Consider the following 23775-nt stretch of genomic DNA (forward strand, 5'->3'; position numbering starts at 1 on the left):
CATAATTCTTGTATTATCTACACTGATTGCATATTGAATTGATGTGGTTCACACTACATTTATAATGCTCATCAAAGAGGATATGAGGAAAGAACACATTTGTGGAGCTCTTTCTACATTTTGCATTTTTGGTTGTTTGTGTTTTTTTATTTGCTTGTTTATTTTAAATTAAAGATTGTGCCATCATTTGCTCATGGAAGACCACTGTAGAGTAATTCCCACGGATGGCCCCCAGCTAGTTTTGGTCATGTTAACACCCACATGGCCTTGATCAGCAGACAGTAGCAGCAACCTGGGGCTAAAGTCCTTCCAAGCTGGTGGTCCCTGATCCCTAGTCTCCTACATACTTCTCAGCTTTTTTTCACCCCCCTACAATTGACACTCGAATTGGTTCACAAGCAAAGAGGGGTAAGCAAAAGTGAGGACAAAGCAGAGTATTAGAGCCTCCCTCCCAATATTTTTCTTAGACTCTTAGCTAGGGGCCCAACCATGGTACCTCACCTGAGGGACACATTTCAGGAATCACTATACCCCATTGGAACAATCAATTTAAAAATCTGATCTGAAAGGAAGATCTGAGAACTCTGAAAGTGTAATGTCATATACGCATACCCAGGCAGGGGTACAAACTATAAAAAGGATATTAAAGCAGTCACAACACCAGTCACAGCTCCCATGGTAAAAGAGCCACTAAATATACCTAGAAAAATGCCAACTGACTTAAAAAAGGCAGCAGCATCAAAGGCATGAGTGTTCAGCCCTGCTGGCTGGTAGGCAACAATAGACCTGGGTTTTAAAAAAAAAGAAAGTTTAAAAAGATTGTACTGGTTTTACATGATGATACAACAGTCACACCTCATTTACTATTTCACTCCTGTAGTTTCAGTTAACCTGAGGTCAACCACAGTCTGAAAATACAAATGGAAAATTCTAGAAATAGACAATTCATAAGTTTTAAATTATGTGCTGCTCTGAGTAACATGAAATCTCACACTGTCCAACTTTATCCTACCCAGGACATAAATAATTCCTCTGTCCAATGTATCCATGTTGTATGTTATTCACCCATTAGTCACTAAGCAGCCATTCAAGATTATCAGATCATACTGCTTATGTTCAAGCAACCCAAGAGCAGGGATGCTGGGACCTCAACTATGCCAAAGAGAAGTCACAAAGTGCTTCCCATAAGTGAAAAGGCAAAAGTACAATAAGATATTTTGTCTCAGAGAGCAAGACAAGTGAGCATGTATACATATGCTCACATTTGCATAACTTTTATTATACCATATTGTTATAATTATTCTATTTTATTAGCTATTATTGCTAATCTCTTACTTTAATTTACAAATTAAACTGTATCATAGATATGTATGTACAAGTATCATAGAGACAGAGTATAAACAAAGTATACTTAGGGTTAAGTAGTATCTGTGGCTTCAGGCATCGATTGGGGGTCTTGGAATACATCCCCCAAGAATAAGAGGGGACTATTGTAACTGAAAGTACCAACAAATACCACATTCTACCAAGCACTGCCCAGGGCAAATTCATTTAATTTAATCTGCAGCCACCATGTTAAGCTCAGAATTCTGATTGCTGCTGAATGGACAAAACAATAAAACTTTAAAAACAAAGCTGGTAAATCTCATTTAGAAAAACACCCAGTTCAATATTTAACACTTTTGATATAGTCTTCTGAATTTGCCCCCAAAACATGCAGGAAAGTCTCCTTTTCCTAGTAGAAACATTGTTACTTACGAGGACAGTACAATGGCAACAGCATCATTTAGGACGCTCTCTCCAAACAGAAGTGCATAAAGATCCACATCTGCATGCAATTCATTAAATATCGCCAGCACAGTCACTGAAAAGTGGGCCCAAAGCACAGAAATTAGTTTTGGTTTCTGCCCTTACAGCACTGATTAGAGTTTTATACAGGCAATTCCTATCGTAGGCGGAACCAGCAAGGGAGTCAAAGATGGAGTGTTGGTCTATAGCAGAAAGGAAACTGGCGATCTTCCTAATCTAAATGAAGTTTGATGTGATCTTTGTGTCTAAGGACTCTGTCCCAGAACAGCATGCTTTCCACTGTAATTCCATCACACTCTGAAATTGCCTGGTGTAGAACTTTAAAAAAAATTATGATCACCCCTAATATACTTTGGCTTTTCTGGTGAGTCAGAATCTTCCTGAAGGCAGAAACCCTGTTTGGCTGAGCACTGTGCTCCCAGAACCCAGATAATGTCAGGGTACACTGAAGACTATAATAAATATTTGTGAAATAATGAAAGTCTTCATTATTAATGAGTCTTCACTATACATAATTACACTTCTTTTATTTTTTTATTATTATTTTTTGAACACAAAGTATATTTATTTTTATGTGGTGCATGAGGATCAAACCAAGTGTCTCACACATGCAAGGCAAGTGCTTTACTACAGAGCTACAGCCTCGGCCCAACTTCTTTTTATTTTTAAATTAAATTTTACTTTTATGTGGTACTAGAGATTGAACCCAGGGATGCTCTACCACTGACCTACATTCTCAGCCCTTCTTATTTTTTGAGACAGTGTCTCACTAACTTGCTGAGGCTGGTCTTGAACTTGTGATCCTCTTGCCTCAGCCACACGTTTAGGTTGGATTAAAGGCTTGTGCTACCGTGACCAGCCATTATTATGCTTCTTATAGTTTTCACATTTTTTAGTCATTTAAAACTCAGCTGGTCTCTAGATCAGTGGTTCTCAAACTTCTGACCTCAGAATTCCTTTACAACCTTAAAATTTGTGTGGCCCACAAAAAGCCTTAGTTTTATGGGCTATAGCTACCAATATTTATTATATTGAATAAACATGAAAAACTGAACATTTATTCATTTGATGTTAATAATAATAATCTATTGTGTTAACATGACATTTTAAAAAATATTTTTTAGTTGTAGATGGACACAATACCTTTATTTTATTTATTTTTATGTGGTGCTGAGGATTGAACCCAGGGTCTTAGACATGCTAGGCAAGCACTCTACCTCTGAGCCATAACCCCAGCCCCACATGACATGTTTTATTAAAAATAATTACATTTTATAAATCAAAAAAGTGAAAAGGGAGCCATGCTTCCACATTCTTGCAAACCTCTTGTGGATTAGTGGGAAGGAGAAGCTTCTCACACCTGTTTCTGTACCTAAGCAACAGACAGTCAATATCACGTTATGCAACCTCTTGAAAATTCCACCGTACACTTGTGAGAGAGGAGCGTAAAAAATAAAAATAATATATTTATGTTATTAAATCAATTTTGATCTGATGGACCACTGAAAAGGTTTTGAGGAATTCCCAAGGGCTCCCAGACTATACTTTGATAATCACAGCTCCAGAACAGGGTTCTTTAACCTCAGCTCTATTGACAAAGAAACATAATTTCTTTGTTGTGGGAGGTTGGCTTGTACATCACAGAATGTTTAGCAGCATCCTTGGCCCCTACTTACCAGATGCCAGTAAGCAGCACTGCTCTTCTCAATTGTTATTTATTTAATTTTTAGTTGTAGGTGGACACAATACCTTTATTTTATTTTTATGTGGTGCTGAGGATCAAACCCAGGGCCTCATGCAGGCTAGGCGAGCACTCTTCCTCTGAGCCACAACCCTAGTCCCAGCTCTTCTCAATTATAACATCCAAAATGTTTCTAGCTCTTGCCAAATATTCCCCTGGGGGCAATATGATTGATGGGTAAGAATCAGGGCTCTAATGTATACATGCAGCAGTGTTCTCTCAACACTCATACCTGACCACCTGCTTCTTCATTGCAATCTACCTTAAAGTCTGTAGAAGCTCAGAACTCACATTCCCAGCTCTCCTTGAAGAGAGTCTCACTTCTTCCTATATGGAATAAAGCCAGATGCATGCACCCAGTTTACCTCCATGGAGCAACTGATGTGAGTGAAACCCAGAGGCAGTGCAGCAAACCGAGTACCCAGATGCCTTATTGTAACAGGAGCCATGACACTAACCTGTGACCAGTACCTAAGATGAATGTCTATTTTTAAAACTGGTATTAGCCAGATTTTTCTGTTATAATTTTAGTAAAAAGCATTAGTAACTGATACAATTAGAAAACCAAACCAGATGCTTAGTGAGTTACTATAAGCCTGTTAGTCTTATTCCCACCATCAGTTCAAGAAATGAAATTTGCATATTCCCCATGTGTCCCATTCCAATATCAAACCCTTTCTTTCACATAAAAGGAACCGATATCTGAATTTTATAGTAGCCATCTGCATGCCTTTCCTTATAGTTTAATCACCCAAAGGCACATTTCCTGACACTGTCATTTACTTTTGCCAATTTTAAAGAAAATGGACTTTTTCCCCCTGGGTCTCATTCATTCTGCTATTTTCCCCCTGCATTCCCTTCTGTCAACTGTCTTCTCATAAAGGCATATTATTTAGTTCTCTAGTTTCCAAATTTTCCAATCCTGATGCATGCAGATCTTTAATAACTTCATTTTCTCAATTTGCATTAGCTTCTTTAGGAATATGAATCAAGTTTCATCCTTTGAAGGGGTCCAATTTTTCTGCCATGACTTCCTTATCTGTTGCTTTCTTATTCATGGGGGCTATCCTTGTTTTTCTTCATACAATGTTTGCATGAAGTCCAACCTCAATCCATTTCTATTGTTCATATTTAAGTGAAGTGGATAAAGAACAGAAAGTAGGCCCATAGGACTTTCCTAGTATCATGGCTCTAGGACTCCCTCTTCTGGTTTTACATGGAACTATTAAAAATATGGCCACTTCCCCAATACTTTCTGAAATCCACTGCTTCTGGTCCCCTCCTCCATTAGTATCTATGCTGCCTTTCTCCTTTAACACCCTGTCAATCAGGGTTCATAGTCCTAGCAGTTCCTGTTTAGGAGGTGACTCTACTTCCAGAGAGATCTCTGCTTGGTATTTCTGAGAACCCAAGATCACTCACATGGCCTCTAACCTCCTCCAGTCTCCCTGCACTCTTCCATAAATTTGAGTCTGTAAAGCCCCTCCAAGTTTTAACTGATTTCATTCAGCCCACATAGTTCTTTAATCCCAGTGGGGATTTCTCCTTTATAATGTAAATATTGGTGGTAAATTTCTGTATTCCCTGACATTCAAAAGGATCAACAACTCCTTTCCCCGCTGCGCAGCTGCTATTCCTGTGCCCAAGTCTTGCTGTTCCTGGTGGGATACTCTGGCAGCTAGTTTCATCTCTGTCTTTGTTTTACTGTTCTACTTTCTGTATTTTTGTTAGGAATTAAGGGAAATTTCAAAATCACACTATCCCCAATATGCCTTCATTTTCAAAAAGTTTAATTCATTTATAAGCATAAAAATAATTTAGATTTTAAAAATGTCCTATATCATGACATAACTAGACATCAATAAAGCATCTACCCAACAACTATAGTTCTTTTTTTTAAAGAGAGAGAGAGAATTTTTTTAATATTTATTTTTTAGTTTTTGGTGGACACAACATCTTTATTTTATTTGTATGTGGTGCTGAGGATCCAACCCAGTACCCGGCGCATGCCAGGCGAGCGCGCTACTGCTTGAGCCACATTCCCAGCCCAACTATAGTTCTTAATTAAATGTCACATCACTTTCATAACATAAGTGTTAACACAAGACACAAAGCCAACCTTTTTACTTTACCCTGAAATGCAATTTAGCAGACTATACAACAGGAAAAAAAATCTATAGAGATGAGTCCTTTTTAAAAGTTGTTTTCTGAATTATTTACTGCAAGAACAATATTTGTGGCTCCTGATATGGAACCTTTACTCTAGTAGTTTACCATTATATGACACAATAATTGTTTATAACCCAATTGTTGAAGAAACATGAACAATGATAATAACAACTACTATTGAGAATTTACCATGAAGCAGCCACCATGCTAACCATTTTATAATCTCATTTAGTCTATAAAACCCTATAAGTAGGATAGTATTACAATTTCCCCTGATTTAAAGATGAAAAAAAAAAAAAAAAACAGGCCCTGAATGATGGGCTGCTCTAAGATCTAATATCAAAATTCCTCAAGTCTCAGTGGTTAAACATAAAAAGATGTTTTGTTCTGCATTTATATCACATGTCCACTGTGGACTAGCACAGGAGGCTTCTATCTCTATCAGTCACTTGGGGACTCAAGACTGAAGGGGACTAGTCTCAATGAAAAGAGCCTAGGCTTGGCAGTCCAGGAGACCTGGCTCCTAGGACTCTACTGGGCAGGGTGGCTCCTGGCAGAAAATAGATGGCACCCCTCAAAGAGAGCAATTTGAGAAGAGTTTTTAAAAGAGGTTATTTATAAAAAGCCTGGGCAGAGTACAGGAAAACCACAAGGGAGAAAACAGTACTTGAGACTAGAAACAGGAAGTTTTTGTACCAGTCCTAGGTCTGAAGGCTCCAGGAAAAGGACTATTACTAGAACCTGGAATTGTAGGGAGATGATCATCTGACAGAAGCTATGATCTCTAATCAAGTGACACAGCTAGCTTAGTGGGTTACTGTATCTCCATCTTCCTCCCAGTGGCACTCCTTTGTGGACAAATTCAATGGGAAACCAGAAGGCAAAGGAACCTTTGATATATTCCATACAAGTCATCAACTTCCTAGGGCCAAGAGGGAGGTGAAGGAGAATGGGGGGGTGGGGAGCATAAATCTACAGGGGCAAAAAGAAAACATCCAACATAACCACCAACTAGCTAGAAAAATTCAGCGCATAGCAAAGTCAAAAGATTTGATAAAGGACTGGGCTACATAATTCCCAAAGCCCTTCCAACTTTTAAACGTGGTTTGCCTAAAATACTACAGTTACTAGTAGTATAAATAATGTATCGTTCACTCATTGATCCTTGACAATAAAGGATAGCATGCATAATAATAATGTGGATATTTATATAGAAATGGTCTGAACTTTAACTCCTCATTCTCCCATCACCTTGTAAAACAGGTCAGGAACTCTGCAGTGCCCCTCCTGAACAAGTCTGCACCTGACCACAATGCAAAATGTGGGTGATGACAACCAAAAGAGGATGGAATAGGGATGACTGACTGGATATGTATCTTCTAAATGAAGGGATTTGCTATGATTTAGGGTATAATTTGAGTGTCTCTCAAAGTGCCACATATAAAGGCTTGGTTCCCAGGATGGTAGTATTAGGGAGTGCTGTGGAACTTTAAGTGGTGGGACCTAGTGGGAGTCATTGGGGACATGCTCCTCAGGAGATTGTGGGACCCTGGTCTCTCAGTGTCTCTGGCTTGAGAGATGATTGCTCCCTTGGACATGCACTCTCACCATTGCCATCTGGCACCCTCACCAGAGACCCAACCCAATGGGATCACTGATCCTGGACTTGAACTTCCAAAACCTGAGCTAAATACACCATTTCTGTTTATTACACTAATGTCCTCAGGTATTTCAATGTAGCAATGCAAAGTTGACTAATACAGCATTCAATAGACTGTCCTCCAAGCAGGACCCTTGAAATCAGAAATAGCAGGGTCAATGTCTAACTGGTAATGAACTGAGAAATCACAATTAGTGGACTGAAAACCATTGGTGCATGCATTTTAAAAGTAGTAGGAAAAATGACAGAATAGCAAATAAATTAAAAAGAAAACCACTACGTACTGAATTTGTTTATTTAACCAACTTTTCTTGATTACCTTATCTATTCATAAAAGAGCATGTAGCATTTGTGAACACTCAATGTAGATCAGCAAGTATCATTATGTACAAAATAGATTTAACTTGAAGAGCTATGGGAGCAGATCACTGAAGGAGTCTGGGAAGAATGAGCAGGCAGGTGGCTTACTGGAATCAAATGTCAAAGGATGAGCAAAAGACACCACCCAAGGTGATGCAACCAAAGAGTCTTGGACAATACAGATTGTAGATTTTGAAAACTGCAAGGCTGATTGACTCCAAGGTTACAAGAGTGAAAGGAATAAAATCAGGGGAATCATTTGATAATGTTTCACAGAAAGGAATAGCACTCATTTTTCTCGAGAAGCTGCCTATGGATGCACTATGGGGTAGAATCTCGCATTTTCTTTCCTTAGCTGTGGATCCATATAGAGCAGCCATCCACAAAGATGGTGCATGGTCCCCATGACACATGACCACAGAACAGAGGGGGCTTTAGGTCACAAAGCAGCCTGTACCACCCCATATACACAGTGTCACCTTCAATGGGAAAACCAAAGACTGGTGATTTGAGGCAAGTAGGTATAATTGGGGAAAATTGTGCTTTTCATATCAGTTACTATCACTCCATATCCCATCACCAGAAGGTAATCTAGTTTTGTGTTCCCCTTTAAACCAAGCTCTTGCTTGATGAGCTATAATCTTCTAGGCATTACCAAAATTGGGGCTATTATAAATATATGTCTTTTATAGCTCAGAAGCATCTCTCAAGGACCTGAGAGCCATTATGAATGAATAGAAGAATAAGACCTCAGTCTCCAAGTCTGAGGACAGAATCCTAACTTTGAAAATTACCAGCCAACAAACAGCTGGTCTCTTTTCATATATTTTAACCAACTCTTTGTACTTTTTGTTTCTCTGACTCTGAGCTTCTGTGCAATCCTTTGGTTACTTGCTTTAGTTGACTTTAAGAGCCACTAATTTTAGAGGTCACCAACTAAACTTTATATTATTAGCCTCCCCCTAGCTTTGCTACCTATAACACCTCAGATGTATGGGTTACAGTGACAACAGATGCCCTGGTTACTTTTCAGGGACTTGAAGGCTATTTTGGTTGAAACTACCAACTCTTCACTTGGGATTGTGCAGGTTTCTGATGGGTGACCATGAAGCTGGATTAAGCACACACAGACAACTTATGACTTTACCACCAGTCACCTTTCCCTGCACCTTAAATCACCCTGATTCTTTATCCCATAAATAGCCCCAAACCCTATCTGCAGAGAGGTGGATTTGAGACTTGGGGCTCTCATCTCCATGCTTGGCTGCCTGAAAAATAAACTCTCTTTTTCAGAACCTGTTGTCTCAGTGATTGGTATACTGTATGATTGGCAAAACAGGCCTGGTTTCAGTATCACCCTCTAACTCTGCAATGAAGTTTTAATCTCCTTAATGGCCTAAGTTTTCAAACAACAGCTTTTTAGAAGGGTTGTAAAACACTTTTCATTTACAAAACATTCTACGTTTCAGAAAGATTTCCATTTAAAAAGCACTTAAAGTTAATGTGCTGATGTCTAATAAGTTTAAACTTTCAATTTTCTAGAGCTTTCATTCATTTATACAAAACCCTTACTGTGCCAATCTTCACAGGCAAAATAAAAATGATGTAGCATGGTAATGCCTTCCATTATTTTGTACCATAGTACAGACACATTAAGGGAAAGTAAATAATTATGAAGATAATCTGGAAAAATAAACCTTAATATCCAATTAAATGAAGCAACACTAATAGCTCAGAAAAATGATATCAGTAATCTTTGTCACACTAACCTCCCCTTACTTGTTGGTAGTACTGGTAAGAAGTGAGTAGTAAAGTTATAGACAAACATGATTAGTAATACATTTTCAGACAGATTAAACTCTTCTCAGAAGAACGTATTTCTCAATAGATACACACTTGGAGATAGTCACACAGTCTAATATTAAAATAACAAAGCTGCCTTTTGGAGTGCTCTGGAAACATGCTTGGGTTAAGAGAAACAGAAACCTCTGTATGAATCAGATGTACAGTTTAGTAGCCAACATAATTAGTGAAGGCTATGCCAAGTGTTTTACATGTGTTGTTTCTCTTAATCATCAAAACAGCCCCAGGAAACAGAACATAATATTTCTATTTTATAGATGAGGAGTCTGATAGGAAAGGAAAAAGTGGACCCCAGCTACCTGGTCATGACTGGCATGGCTAGAATGCAACCCCATCAATACGTGTGACTCAATAGCCCACCTTCTTTTCCCAAACCAGAGTACCTCACAAACCAGAAGATTTCAGTCAGCCAAATCTTCTATACTAATTCACTTAAGGTGTTTGTGATAACTTTTGAGGGTAAGAGAGGTGAATGTTTTTTAGAACATTGAAATTCTTCAGAACCACACAATTGTCTAGAGCTGTGTTGTCCAATGTGGTTGTCACTAGCCACATGTGCTTAATTTAACATTAAATGATATTTAATCAGTTCTTCAGTTGTACTACACTATATTTCAAGTACCCCATAGCAGTATGTGGCAAATGCTACCATAATGGACTGGGCAGATTTTAGAACATTTCTATCTTTGCGGAAAGACCTATTGGATAACACTGATCTAGAGGACCCTCAAGAGACCTGGTTGAATGGGAAATCTTAGTATCTTTAAGGTTATTAATGTCCAGAATGTTAGAAATCATCATATACTTTGAGAAGACCTTTCCATCTCCACTATTTGGACAGGACCAGCTTTTTCTCCATAAATTCTCTCCTGAAGATGTATAGTTGGCCCTCAATATCTGAGAGAAATTAGTTCTAGGACCTCTACATGCATACCAAAATCTGAGAATACTCAAGTTCCTTGTATAAAATGGGGTGGTATTTGCACTGAAAATATGCATTCGACTATATACCTCAAATCGTCTCTAGATTTCTAATCCTAATACAGTGTAAATGCTATGAAAATAGTTGTTATACTATATTATTTAGAAAATAATGACAAGAAACAGAAGTCTACATGTTCAGTACAAATGCAATTTCAAAAAAGTATTTTTGATCTGCAGTTGGCTGACTCCACAGATGCCGGACACAGAGATATGGAGGGCAGACTATTCTCTCAATAGTTGACTTTAGAGAAAGGAATAGCTTTAATTACTTGATGCAAATAAATTTAATTATAGGTTCCAATTTGGAAGAGAGATTTTTTAAAAATTGTTTTTGGGCTGCAGGGGAGGAGGGATATATAATAATTCCTGTTTTAAGAACTGGTTCAACTAAAAAATACAAGATAAGAAATTTATGAATAGGAAATCACATCACAGTGTGGGGCCATGCAGAAGCATTGCACAAAAGGAGTTGATAATTTAAATCACAATAACGGGGCAGTGGGGAGGAGTGGAGGTTCACAATGGGTTTGGGGCAGATTAGTAGGAAGCAATGGCAATTTTTATTTATTTTTACTCTCTGGGAAAGAAGATAATGCAGTTCCAGAAAGTGAATCATGTTTCGAAGGTTAAGATTTCCTTTTAAGGGCTGGGGATGTGGCTCAAGCGGTAGCGCGCTTGCCTGGCGTGCGTGCGGTAGCGCGCTTGCCTGGCGTGCATGCGGCCCGGGTTCGATCCTCAGCACCACATACAAACAAAGATGTTGTGTCCACCGAAAACTAAAAAATAAATATTAAAATTCTCTCTCCCTCTCTCTCTCTCTCAAAAAAAAACTAAAAAAAAAAAAAAAAAAAAAAAAAAGATTTCCTTTTATTGCACCTAGAATAGTGCTATGCACAGAGCAGGTGCTCAAGTCGTTATGGTTTTATTTATTTATTTTTTAATTGTAAGCTGGTACATTTGTGCTTATCTTCAAGTCTGGCTTAAGTGTAATTTTTTTTTAAACACTTGAAAAATTAAAGGATTTGTTTTATATTTTAAAAAAAGATTGAGGGTAGGGGAATAGGAAAAACAGAAGAGTGAAATGGATATAACTTTCCTATTTTCATATATGAATACACCACCAGTGTAATACCACAATCATGTACAACCACAAAAAATGGGAAGTTACACTCCATGTATGTATGTCAAAATACATCCTACTGTCATGTAAAACTAAAAAGAACGAATTTAAAAAATTTTAAAAATCACATTCACTACAGATACCAATGTATGTTTCCACTAAGAAAAGGTATTGCTTAAACCTTCTACCTAAAAGAAGGTAGAAGACAGTTAAGTATAAAAACTATGTCCAAATTTGTCATTCTCAAAACAGGTGGAAATAATCCAAGTGTACACTGAAGGATGAATGGATAAGCAAAATATGGTCTGTCCATACAACAGAAAAATTTTCAGCCTTAAAAAGGAAGGAAATCTGTTATATCTTACCATATGGATAAACCTTGAGGACATTATGCTAAATGAAACAAGAAAGTCACAAAAAGACAAATACTGTATGATTCTACTTACATGAGAGATCTAGAATAGTGAAGTTCATAGGGATAGGAAGTAGAATGATGATTGACAAGGGCTCAAGGCAAGGAGACAAGGGGATTTGTTGCTTAATGGATATAAAGTTTCAACTGTACATGATGAAAAAGTTCTAAAGACTGGTTACCCAAATATGTGAATATACTTAATACTACTGAAATATACACTTGGAAATGATTAAGATGGGGTTGGGAATGTAGCTCAGTGGTAGAGTGCTCTGCTTAGCATGTATGAGGCCCTGGGTTCTATCCTCAGCACCACAGAGAAAAAGAAGAAATAAATGTGGTGGTAAATGTTATGATGTATATATTTCATCACTACAAAAATAATGATAAAAAGGTAAATGCATACTCTTCCTAGAAAGTCTCAGTCTGTTAGGCCTACCTACCTTCCTCCACCATTCTGTTAATACTACAGTCTCTCTACTGCAACAAAAGTTAATGACTGTTCCAAAATTAAGGTTAAATAGTGGAGTTTCATAATGATAAATCCAAATATACACATACCTGGGTCAGTGGCAGAGATAATTGCTCCAAAAAACAAACAATCTGTGTAGTAAAACTTATCAGAGAGCTGTCCCACAATCTTCATGAGCTTCACCACACCATACATGAGATTTCTGTAAGAAGGCAAGGTAAACCATGTCAGGAAAAAAAAAACTTACAAAATGTAAATGGATTGGTACTAAAAATACAATATTTTTTAAAAAATTTTTAATATATATTTTTTAGTTGTACAGGGGGGACACAATAGCTTTATTTTATTTTTATGTGGTGCTGAGGATTGAACCCAGCACCTCACGCATGCTAGGCGAGCACTGTACCACTGAGCCACAACCCCAGCCCCGCAAGAATACAATATTTTAAGGGAGATTTAGAAAAGCATTAGGTACCTTTAATGGGTGGACATTTACCAGTAATATGGGCAAATAGAATTATGGCAGTAATGGATTGCAGCTAATGTCATCTTGCTGAAACATCTGACTATTTCATTTTTAAAGCTGTGATTAACAACAACTGTAGCAACTATGAAGCATGGTCGAAAATTAGCAACAAAGTTAAGGCATATTAAGCAACTAGGTAATAAGAGGGGAAAGATAAAGATAGGACCTGGCATAATGTGAAATAAATTGCTACAAAACTCACAAAATTCTAACATAGTGCACTTAAAGTCATAGAAAATCAATGGGTCGAGCTGGACGCAGTGGTGCATGCCTGTAATACCAACAACGTGGGAGGTTAAGGCAGGAAGGGAGCAAGGTCGATGGCAGTCTCAGCAACTTAGCAAGGCTCTGAGCAACTTAGCAAGACCTTGTCTCAAAATAAAAATATAAATAAGACTGTGGGTGTGGCTCAGTAGTAAAGCATCCCTGGGTTCACTCCCCAGAATCAAAAAAAAAAAAAAAAAAAAAAAAAGAATGGGTTGGATATAGTTGGAGAGAAAAAAAATGGATTGGTCATAAAGATCCAAATGGTCAGCCTATCACTATCCCAGCCTTCTGTGTCAAAGGGGCAAATCCCCCAAATATCCTAGTAGACTACATCAGTGTTCCCATCAACATGTATGGCTTCTTGCTCTGCTTGGATTAAGCAGGCCAGCAGCAGCCCTCCTTATGTTGTTCAGAATGTGATGTGGTCCAGCAGGGATCACCAAGTTCAATTTTTCAGCTTGGCTAAAGCATATTTCCTATATGACAGCTTACAAATTGGGAACAGTGAGGAGTACTTAAAAGGCCTAGTATGTGTTACATGTGTGTTCTGAGGGGTAGTAGCAGTGACAACAGTAGCTGCAGGGATTAGGAGTAAAAATAACCATTTAATTAACTCATTTTATGCTACAGCCAACTTTCTAATAACGAGATCTATGAAAATAAGGACCATGCCATTGCCTATCTTTGTGTCCTGGATGCCTAGAAAAGTGATTGGCTAAGAAAAGAGCATAATAACTATTTGCAGAATATGATCCTTATGAGAAGAAACAGCCATAACTTAATGCTTCCTAGGGTGTGCCAGGCATAGTTCCAGATACTTACCCACTTCAATTTCAGGTCATAGCAACTCTACGATGCAGATTTGATTTTCCCTTTGTTTTTCATCGAAGGCTTCTTTCATGTACCTTTGAAACATTTCCTTAAACTAGACCTTCCTCTGCATTTCTTCCCACCACAATCTTAGACCTGGGCAGCAGAATTCTCTCAGATACCTTTTCCCCATCTTGCCTCTCACTGACATTAATGCCAATTAGGTAACCTGTTGGCTCTTCAGTAATTTGTTATCTCTTAAAGAACAAACCCCAAGCCCCTCCTTTTTTGATAGAATAAAAGATCCCTGCCTTTATCTCCAGGTTTCCAGCTAATTTTATTTTATTTTATTTTTTAATTTTTATTGTTGGTTGTCCAGCTAATTTTAAAAAATCAAAGTCCTTGCTATATTCAGATTTTCTTAGTTTTTACCTAATGTCCCTTTTCTGCTCTAGGACCCTACCCAGGCTGCCACTTGATATTTAATCATCAGATTCTTTTTCTTCTCTTCTCGGATATTACACAGTTTTTCAGGCATTGCTTGTTTTCTGATGACCTTGGCAGTTCTGAGGAGTACTAGGCAGATATTTTGTAGAGTGTATTTTAATTGGGATTTACCTGATTTTTTTCATGGTTAGACTAAGGTGATGCATTCTAGGGTAAGAGCAGGGTAAAAAAGTGCCTTTATCACAAGCATCAAGTGTACATACATTAATATCACTTATCATCATTGATATTGACCTTGATCTTCTGACTCAAATATTATCTTCCACATTTTATTCACTTTTAAAGTTACCCTTTTTTCCTCACCCACACTTAAAGTGAAGTTGGGTTTAGGAATGTAGCTTGAAGGGGATGTATCTACACAAATTATTTGGAATTCATCAGATTTTCCTCTTCTCAATCATTTATTTATTCATCCAATCATTTATTTATATCAGCGTGGACTCAGGGATATTTCATATTTTGGTGATAATCTAATACAATATCATTGATTTTGTTATTCTTCAGCCATAGAGGGGATTATCCATTATAGGAGCTTTCAAGTTGGCCCTTGTATCCCTTTGAGATGCCCTACATCCTTGTGTTTATCTGTTTGACTTTTGAGTACTTCTTTATTTTCAGACATTAAAAGATGCTCCATTTTCATGTATGTCTCCTGTAAAAACTAGCCCTAGACTAAGCCTTTTTTTGTTTTTATCAGAGAATGATATTAGAAACCAAGATCTGGGAACTGGGCACAATTTTATTTCATTTTAATTAGTTTTAATTTAAATAGTCACACCTGGCTAACAACTACCATACTTGATAGTGTAGCTCTCAATCCTGTCATCAGTCACAAACATCAAAATACTGGACTCTATCATCAGTCATAGTTGTGATAGCTATAAATTTTCAATTAGGGCTTTTCCATTCATGGGGTTTGTAAGTTGTTAACTTAAAACCTTCTTTAAATGGTTGGCTTCTCATTTGCAAGTTCAGCTGATCTGGTACCAGCCAGATTCCAGTGTTTGAGCATATGAAAGACTGCCTGGTTACCTGTGCTAGAACAGCATCTAAAGTAAAGTCTTAAGAAAAACTTAGTGACTATTAGATTATCCTTAGGATTCTTCATTAAGTCTATAATGTTTTTGGTATTAAAAACATATTTGTTACAGAAATATAGTTAACATCTTACAACCAAACATGTATGTACATTGTCTAAATAAATGTAATCATTGTAAACTTACATGTGACCTGGAATTTTGTTTTTACTTTGGAATGGGAGGGATTTTTTTTGTTTACAAGTTCATAAAAAAATAAAATCTATTTTAAATTATTGGGCTCTGTGTACCCATATGGATCTCATCTCTTTAGGAGGCATATCACTTTGGTTATATGACAGAGATTCACTTACCCAATAATGAAGCAAGAAACAGCAGTCCCCAAGAAGGCATAGGCCAAAATAGAGCCAAGATTTCTGAAAAAGTGTCTCTAAATCGAAAAAAAAAAAAAAAAAAAAAAGAATTACATTTTGATGTTTGACAGCAAGCATAAGAAATACATTTAAAAGTCTTTAAAAATGAAACTCCAGGGCTGGGGTTGTGGCTCAGTGGTAGAGTGCTTGCCTCCTAGGTATGAGGCACTGGGTTCAATTCTCAGTACTGCATATAAATAAATGAATAAAATAAAGTCCATCAACAACTAAAAACATATTTAAAAAAGTGAAACTCTACTTACTCCTTCCATTATTACAAACAACAACTAAATTCACTCCTGAATAATGCTATTTCGCCTTAAACATCATAGTTTTAAAATATCATCTGCATTGCTAATTGCTGAGCAAGCAAGCGAAGACTTAGTAAAGTTTCAGACAAAACTATTCTAGCTTATTATATTTAGTTAAGAGTATATGCATGTATTTATGCATGTGTGTGCATAAATAGACCAATAATTTTTATAGTTTTAACCTAAATCATTCTGCTTCATGATGCAGCTAGTTACTTCCAGTTCTAGTGGTACCTTAGATCATCACAGATATATGTATGAAACCAGTAAGTAGGAAAGTACCATCTAAGGAGTTTTCTATTTAATTTAGGATCAGAAAACACAGTCCTAAATATCTATCATGGGACCTGAAGCATATCCTTATATACATTTGGATTGATTTGGGGGGTTTTGGAAAGAGGGACAATAGAGACATAAGTAGAGAAATGAGAACAGACAGCTGCATTTATGAAGGGTAAATTTATATAGGAAGAAAACCATAACAATATAAGATCTAACAATTATTCAGAAAGAAGTGGTGAAACTGCAATCTTTAATGCTTCTGCACATTCACTACTTACCATAATACTTACCTTAAAATACACACACACACACATATATATATATATATATACACACACACACACACACACACACACACATTTATGTCATTAGGCCCATGGAAAATTCTAATAATGGGAAAAGTTATGCCTGTTCTTGAGACTGTCAGCCCTGTTTCTTACTTCTCAAGGCAAAAGCTATTCTCATTTGACAATCAGAACTAAATCCTCCATACACCTTAATCAAACAAAGGTCAGGAACACTTTAATTTTTTTAAAGGCATCATATCCCCAACATTTCATTCAGCCACCATGAAATAGGACCAAAGAGCTGTCAGTGTCCTCTGGCCAGTGTCACAGATAGAGTCCAAGACTTAGGCTTTGGCCTTCCCCAATACTTGGCCCTATCTGGGGCTGCAAAGAAGATGTCAAGGAACATCTAATGTCCCTAAGCCATCTGCTCAGAAGAGAATTATTCAACGACTTGCCTTGCCAAATGAGGGTGCTGCCTGGACATATTATGAACACATTATGTTTGCCTCTTAAATCATTGTCCCTAATGGTTTTTATGCTAATGCATTCATACACCAGCATTTTAAAAACAGATTTTAAAACAACAACTATGAGCCTGCTTCCATTTAAAAACTCCATTAAGGGCTTAAATGAGGAAGTGCTAGGAGTGCATCAAGGACAAGACATGAGACCATGAGAAGTATCCAGGAACAAATTTCAATCCCAGATGTGCTTTCCTTTGCAACTCAGCTTTCTTTTGGGTAATCATCTCCAGGATTAGTATGAATATGCATTAGACAAATTCATATTCATGATATGAGCACAAAATTAGAAATGCAAATCTACCACCAAAAATACATTCATAATATATTCTAGAAACACACACACACACACACACACACAAATTAGCCATCTCCCATTCATATCTGCTGACATGAACTAAAATTTTACTGTGCCTTGAAGAGATATGCCACTTATTTCTGTAATAGATCTAGTATTTAAATGTGTACTTCACAGTTCTTGAAGTACTTTCACATACATTAGTACATTCAATTCTCATAATGCCCCAGTATGAAATTATTATTTGAACCATCTTATATGAAAGAAACATAAGGCTCAAAGGCATGACATGAGTTTCCTAAAGTCATATATCCACCAAATCACAGCTCCAAATTGGAGAGCCAGTCCTCAGACCCCAGTTCGTTGTGTTCTCACTGCATAAGCTGCTCTGCTACCAAACTCCTCAATTCTGACCACTTCCCTCTGGGGGAGAAAGTACAGGGGGTGTGGAGTGAAATGCTACATCTTTCATCCTATTTCTATTGGGCTATAATACAGATAAGATGGTACAGATTCTCCCTTACTATATATCAAATGGCCAAAAGTGACAAAGGAGATGGTGGCATGCATTGGTAAAGCCTTCAAGAAGGTTTTTGTTGGTAAAAATCCACCTGATTCCCATTAAGCCTTATATTTATACTCCTTCGGAAACCCTACCTTCTCCTATTTCCCACTGATATGTTTTACATAACTTGTACCTGCACCCATGAGAGGGATGGAGAAAGGAAGTGGGGGACGGGGTGTGTGTGTGTGTGTGTGTGTGTGTGTGTGTGCGTGTGCACGCGCATGTGTGTGCAGTGTTTGGTGGGGGCAGTTCACAGAAAATGAAGGCTTTCATAAATGTATTCTTTACCATCCAATGCCGTATAAGCAAACTGTGAGGGGTGGCACAAAAATCAAAGCTAATTGAAATGGTAACCTTTTTCAAGTCAGAAAAAAGACTTGTCTGCCTGAGGACTATATGTGCATAGGTTAAATGGTCTCCATGTATCCTTTTACAAAGCATCAATTAAAATATTTACTACACATTTAATTGATAATAGGCTTAATCAGAGGTGGCAACCATAGCAAAAATCAACTATTTAAGTACCTTTATAAGGACTATTTAAAAAGGAAAGTGACTAATATTTGACAATCCAAAAAACTAGCATGTCAAAAACAACTTCAACTGGGAACTGGCACAGCCTGTTATTTGTTTTCCTTTTGAGAAAATAGGGCTGATGAAGAGAAGGTTCTGCAAAAATAAAGTGTTTTTCAACCATCTGAGTGGCTTTCACAACCCATGATTTGGTATCATTTTAAAGTGACTATTATTTTGATTATACATTAAGATTAGTTATTTAAAATACCAAATTATTCATCACCCATTTGATCTGAAGAAGAATTTCCATTTAGGTGAAGAATAACATTATTTATACTCATAATAACCATCTCCTATTCATTAGGTGTCAACAAGTGACATGCAGTTTCAGATGATTTTGGCAACCCCGTAGATGAAGTCAGAAAAATGATACGGTTTGTTTTATTAGAAAATTTAAATCCTGAGGCAGTGCAGCACAAAAGAATGACCTTGGGCCCTGGAGTCAGACAGAGAGGACATAACCTTGACTCAGTCCCATACCATCTAAGTAACCTCATCTGCACCATTAATCATTCTGAGTTCAGTTTCATCATCAGTGAAATGATGGACGCTACATGTGAGTGCACAAATGTGTTTTGGACTGATGTGCAGAAACCCACAGTCTCTTGCTCCTCAAGTACCCATAGTAGAAAGAGGACTTCTGTTCCATTCCTCTCCCGACTCCTTTTTCCACCCTGAAGGTGATGTAGTAAGGCAGAGTCAATTGACCTATGAAAGGAGAAAATGACTTAACCTTGTTGTACAAGGTGGGGAATCATTCCTGCTCCTCAAGCCTCCACGCTGTGAGCAAAAGAGGCAGCCTCTGGAAGTCTCAGCAATTCTATAATCTCTGCATTTTAGCCTCTCTACCTGTGGCTATGACCAAGCCCATGGCTAAATAGCATCTGTTTTCAATTCTTGAAATGGCTGTAAGGAGATCTGTTATTAACGACTAAGCTACGTACAACACAGGTTAATCAGAGACTTTAGATAATAAATTGATTTTTAATCATGAGTTAATTCCTTGTGTCTCTTTTCTTTCCCTCACATCCTCTTTCTTCCTTCCTTCCTTTTTTTCCCCGCATGAACACAGGGGCACTTTACCACTGAGCTACAACCCAGCCTCTTTTAAAATTTTCAGACAAGGTCTCACTAAATTGCCCAGGCTGGCCCTTGAACTTTTGATCCTCCTCTCTCAGCCTCCTGAGTACTTGGGATTTCAGGCATATACCACCGTGCCTGGCCTTTGTATCTGTTTTCAATCCATTAGAAGCCTGGGGAGAAAGCAATGTGAGCTAACATATAACCACCATCATTTTCTTCCAGTTTCTGTAAGGATTACACAAAACGTATGAAAAACACAAATAAATATGTGCAAAGTTCCTGTCCATAGCAGACACTCCATGAACTATAATTATATTTGTATCAATTGGAAATAGTTTAAAAACTGCAAAATGGCTTTGCCAGAAAAACCAGACTGATAGGCAGGCATCCTCTCATAAAATGGTTTGGGAAGTGGTCCCTCCTCTATTTTCAGAGTTTATGTAGAATTGGCATTATTTTGTCCTTAAATGTTTGCTATAGTTTGCTAATGAAGCCATCTTGGCTTATGGTTTTCAATTATAAACTTATTTTTTAATTAGCATAGGGTTGTTCAAGTTTTCTATCTCTTCTTGGGTCAGTTTTCATAATTTGTCTTTCAAGGAATTTGTCTATTTCACCTGGCTTGTCAAATTTACTTGCACAAAATTGTTTTTAGTACTTCCTCTTTATCCTTTTCAATTTCTGAAGAGTTTCTAGTAACATCTTCTCTTTCATTGCTAATATAGGTAATTTGTTTCTTTCCTCTTTTTCCCCCCAATAGATCCTAGCATTGTCTAGCTCCTAAAGATGTCGTTCAGTTTTATTGTCAGTCAATATCTCCCTTTTCTAGACTCACTGAAACAAGAGCTGAAATAACTACCATGGCTTAAGTTATCTCAGGGAGGCCTTTTGGGGGTTCATTTTCCACACAATATTCCATCAAAGGAAGAGGGAAAGAGCCACCCACACTTTTAGTATCTTAAATAACTTGAGGCTTAGGTCTAATATTGATATCAAACACAATAACCCTCAATAATAATGATTCTATGTTCTTTAAAATTTTTTATTTTGGTAGCCAGTGTGGTGGTGTATGCCTGTAATCCCAACAACTCTGAAGTAGGTGGCTGAGGCAGAAGGATCTCAAGTTTGAAACCAGCCTGCAACTTGGTGAGACCCCATATCAAAGTAAAAAATAAACAGGGCTGAGGATGTATGTCAGTGGTACAGAACCTCTGGGTTCCATCCCTAGTGCAGAAAAAAATTAGAAAAATTACAGATTCACTGAAGTTGCAAAGACAGTACAGATATGTCCCCTGTACTCTTCACCCAGTTTCCTCCACCGGTTATATCTTATATAATTACAGGCAAATGTGAAAACACAGAAAACGACATGGGTACAGTGCGTGTGCATAGTTCAATGTCATTTTATCACATGTGCAGATCTGCACAACTACTAGCACAATCAAGATACAATACTTGACTGAAGACGTAGCTCAGTGGTAGAGTGATTCCCTAGTATGCATGAGGTCCTGGGATTGATCCCTGGCACCACAAAAAAAAAGACATTGTTTAAGATACAGAATTATGGGATTGGAGTTGTGGCTCAATGGTAGAGAGCTTGCCTAGCATGAATGAGGCACTGGGTTCGATTCTCAGAACCATATATGAATAAAATAAAGGTCCATCAACATCTAAAAATATTTTTTAAACGATACAGAATTATTCCATCATCACAAAGCTGTCCCTTATGGTATCCTTTTATACTCACCCAACCCTGACCCTCCCACCATCCCTAATATGTGGCAACCACTAATTTGCTCTCCAATCCTATAATTTTGTCATTTCTAAAATGCTATATAAATAAAATCATAGAGCATGTAATCTTTTCAGGCTGATCTTAATAATGATTTCTTGGTCCACCCAAAATGATCCAAAAAACTATTGATACTGATACACAGTACCAATATCACAGTATCAATACTGATACCCAGTGATACTGATACTGATACACTGGGTATCAGTATTAATTGTTTGTTTGATCTTATTGCTGAGTACTGTTCCATTGTATAGATGCACCACAGTTTGTTCAGCTATTCCCCTACTTAGAACATTTTGGTTATTTCCAGTTTTTTGTCTATTATAAGTAAGGTAGTATGAACAGTCAGGTACAGGTTTTGTGTAAATATAAGTTTTCCTTTCTCTGAGATAAACCCTAAGCAATGGAATTGCTGGGTCTTATGGCAAATTCAACTTTAGTTTTATAGGTAACTCCTACTTTGTTTTCCAGAATAGCTGCACCAAGTTACTTTCATACTGGAAGTATAGAAAAGTTCTAGATTTTGAAACAGAAATGAATCACTGATCATGAGTCACCTATAGTCTCTGAGTGGGTGCAGAAGACAGTAATAAGGAACCCGAGAGAAGGGAAAAACTAGAAAACTATGCAGGTAAATTAACACAGAGATTCATATGCCTTAAAACATTAGTAGCAAACCTTCTTACCTTCTTTAAACTGTACCCAGCATGAAAAATAATTGGAGGCAGCAGAATGTTGAAAAATACCTCTGGATCAAATGTTACCTGAAAATTTAAAAAGAAAAAAAAAGTCAATCTTTAGTTTAATGCCAACTAGTGCTATATTATTTGCTCAATATTGAAGTCACGACTGAATTTGAACATTTGGTGTAAATAACATCAGTGTGACAAATCTTGGACTAATCCCAGAAGAAAAATCATGTCTCCCTTGTGGACTGGCATATTCTCCCCACAGCACTTCTGACATATGATCTTCGTGTGTTTTTTTTTAAATATTTTTTAGTTTTCGGCAGACACAACATCTTTGTTTGTATGTGGTGCTGAGGCTCGAACCCGGGCCACATGCATGCCAGGTGAGTGCGCTACCGCTTGAGCCACATCCCCAGCCCCTCTCCATGTGTTGTTTTAACACGTTAAGACATAACGGTTCAATTCAATGTTGAGAACTCACAGAGAGCTGTGGGCCAATGTTTTTCCACAATAAATGAAAACATCTTGATTTTTATCATCTTTATTAGGTCTTAACTGCATTAAAAATATTGTCATGATTATTAACTCTCTGGATCCTCTCATGTAATACTTTGTAGATATAATTCTACTGAATTTAAGTCTCTTTTGAGTGACCAGCCTTCTGTAATACTTGGTGTGGCCTAGATCAAAGTCATTAGTGAGTTTAGTAGCTTCCTGAACATCAACATAAATTCAGTAACTCCAATGGGATGAAACTACCTGTAAGGCTTATTTAAGAAATCACTCTGAAACTTCTAGACAGCAATGTCTTAACCACATACCAAAAAGAATTAAATATCCTATAAACACACTAACCTTTTTAAAGAATTTGTTCATGTGGGTGGATTAATCAGCTTTTATTATAATTATTTTAAATCTTCATTCTAATTATTAAAAATTAGCTTTTCTCTTTAGAAACTGGAGATGTTAATCAGGCTAATTAAAACAAGAGTGATTCTTGCAAGTTATATTTTATTCTATCTTCTTGCTAAAGATAAGAATAATTTACAAAAGAGGGAATGTCAGAGTGAGGGTGAATCTTGGGCAGTACCTACCCAATGAGGAACCTGGGCCCATAAATAGTCAGACTTGATGGATATCAAAAAACCAAATAATGTACCCACAAGCACAAGGGTTTTCTTATCCCAGTTCAATGTTCTTCACACCAACCTCATT

The 23775-nt window shown here is 37.3% G+C and overlaps 1 protein-coding gene across 3 annotated transcripts in view; it reads right to left on the bottom strand.

Moving 5' to 3' along the window:
• Window positions 1-23775, bottom strand: part of Slc9a7 (solute carrier family 9 member A7) — a 136869-nt gene that overhangs the window by 44434 nt on the left and 68660 nt on the right. For all 3 annotated transcript variants that reach the window (XM_048796497.1, XM_048796496.1, XM_048796498.1), the window contains exons 3-7: window positions 22558-22635; window positions 16091-16167; window positions 12680-12792; window positions 1759-1864; window positions 645-786 (exon numbers count right to left, since the gene is read on the bottom strand). In XM_048796497.1, the coding sequence (XP_048652454.1) occupies window positions 645-786; window positions 1759-1864; window positions 12680-12792; window positions 16091-16167; window positions 22558-22635 (516 nt within the window). The remainder of the gene's footprint in view (window positions 1-644; window positions 787-1758; window positions 1865-12679; window positions 12793-16090; window positions 16168-22557; window positions 22636-23775) is intronic.

Source organism: Marmota marmota, unplaced genomic scaffold (genome assembly GCF_001458135.2).
Source record: "Marmota marmota marmota unplaced genomic scaffold, marMar, whole genome shotgun sequence".
In the NCBI taxonomy this organism is placed as follows: Eukaryota; Metazoa; Chordata; class Mammalia; order Rodentia; family Sciuridae; genus Marmota; species Marmota marmota.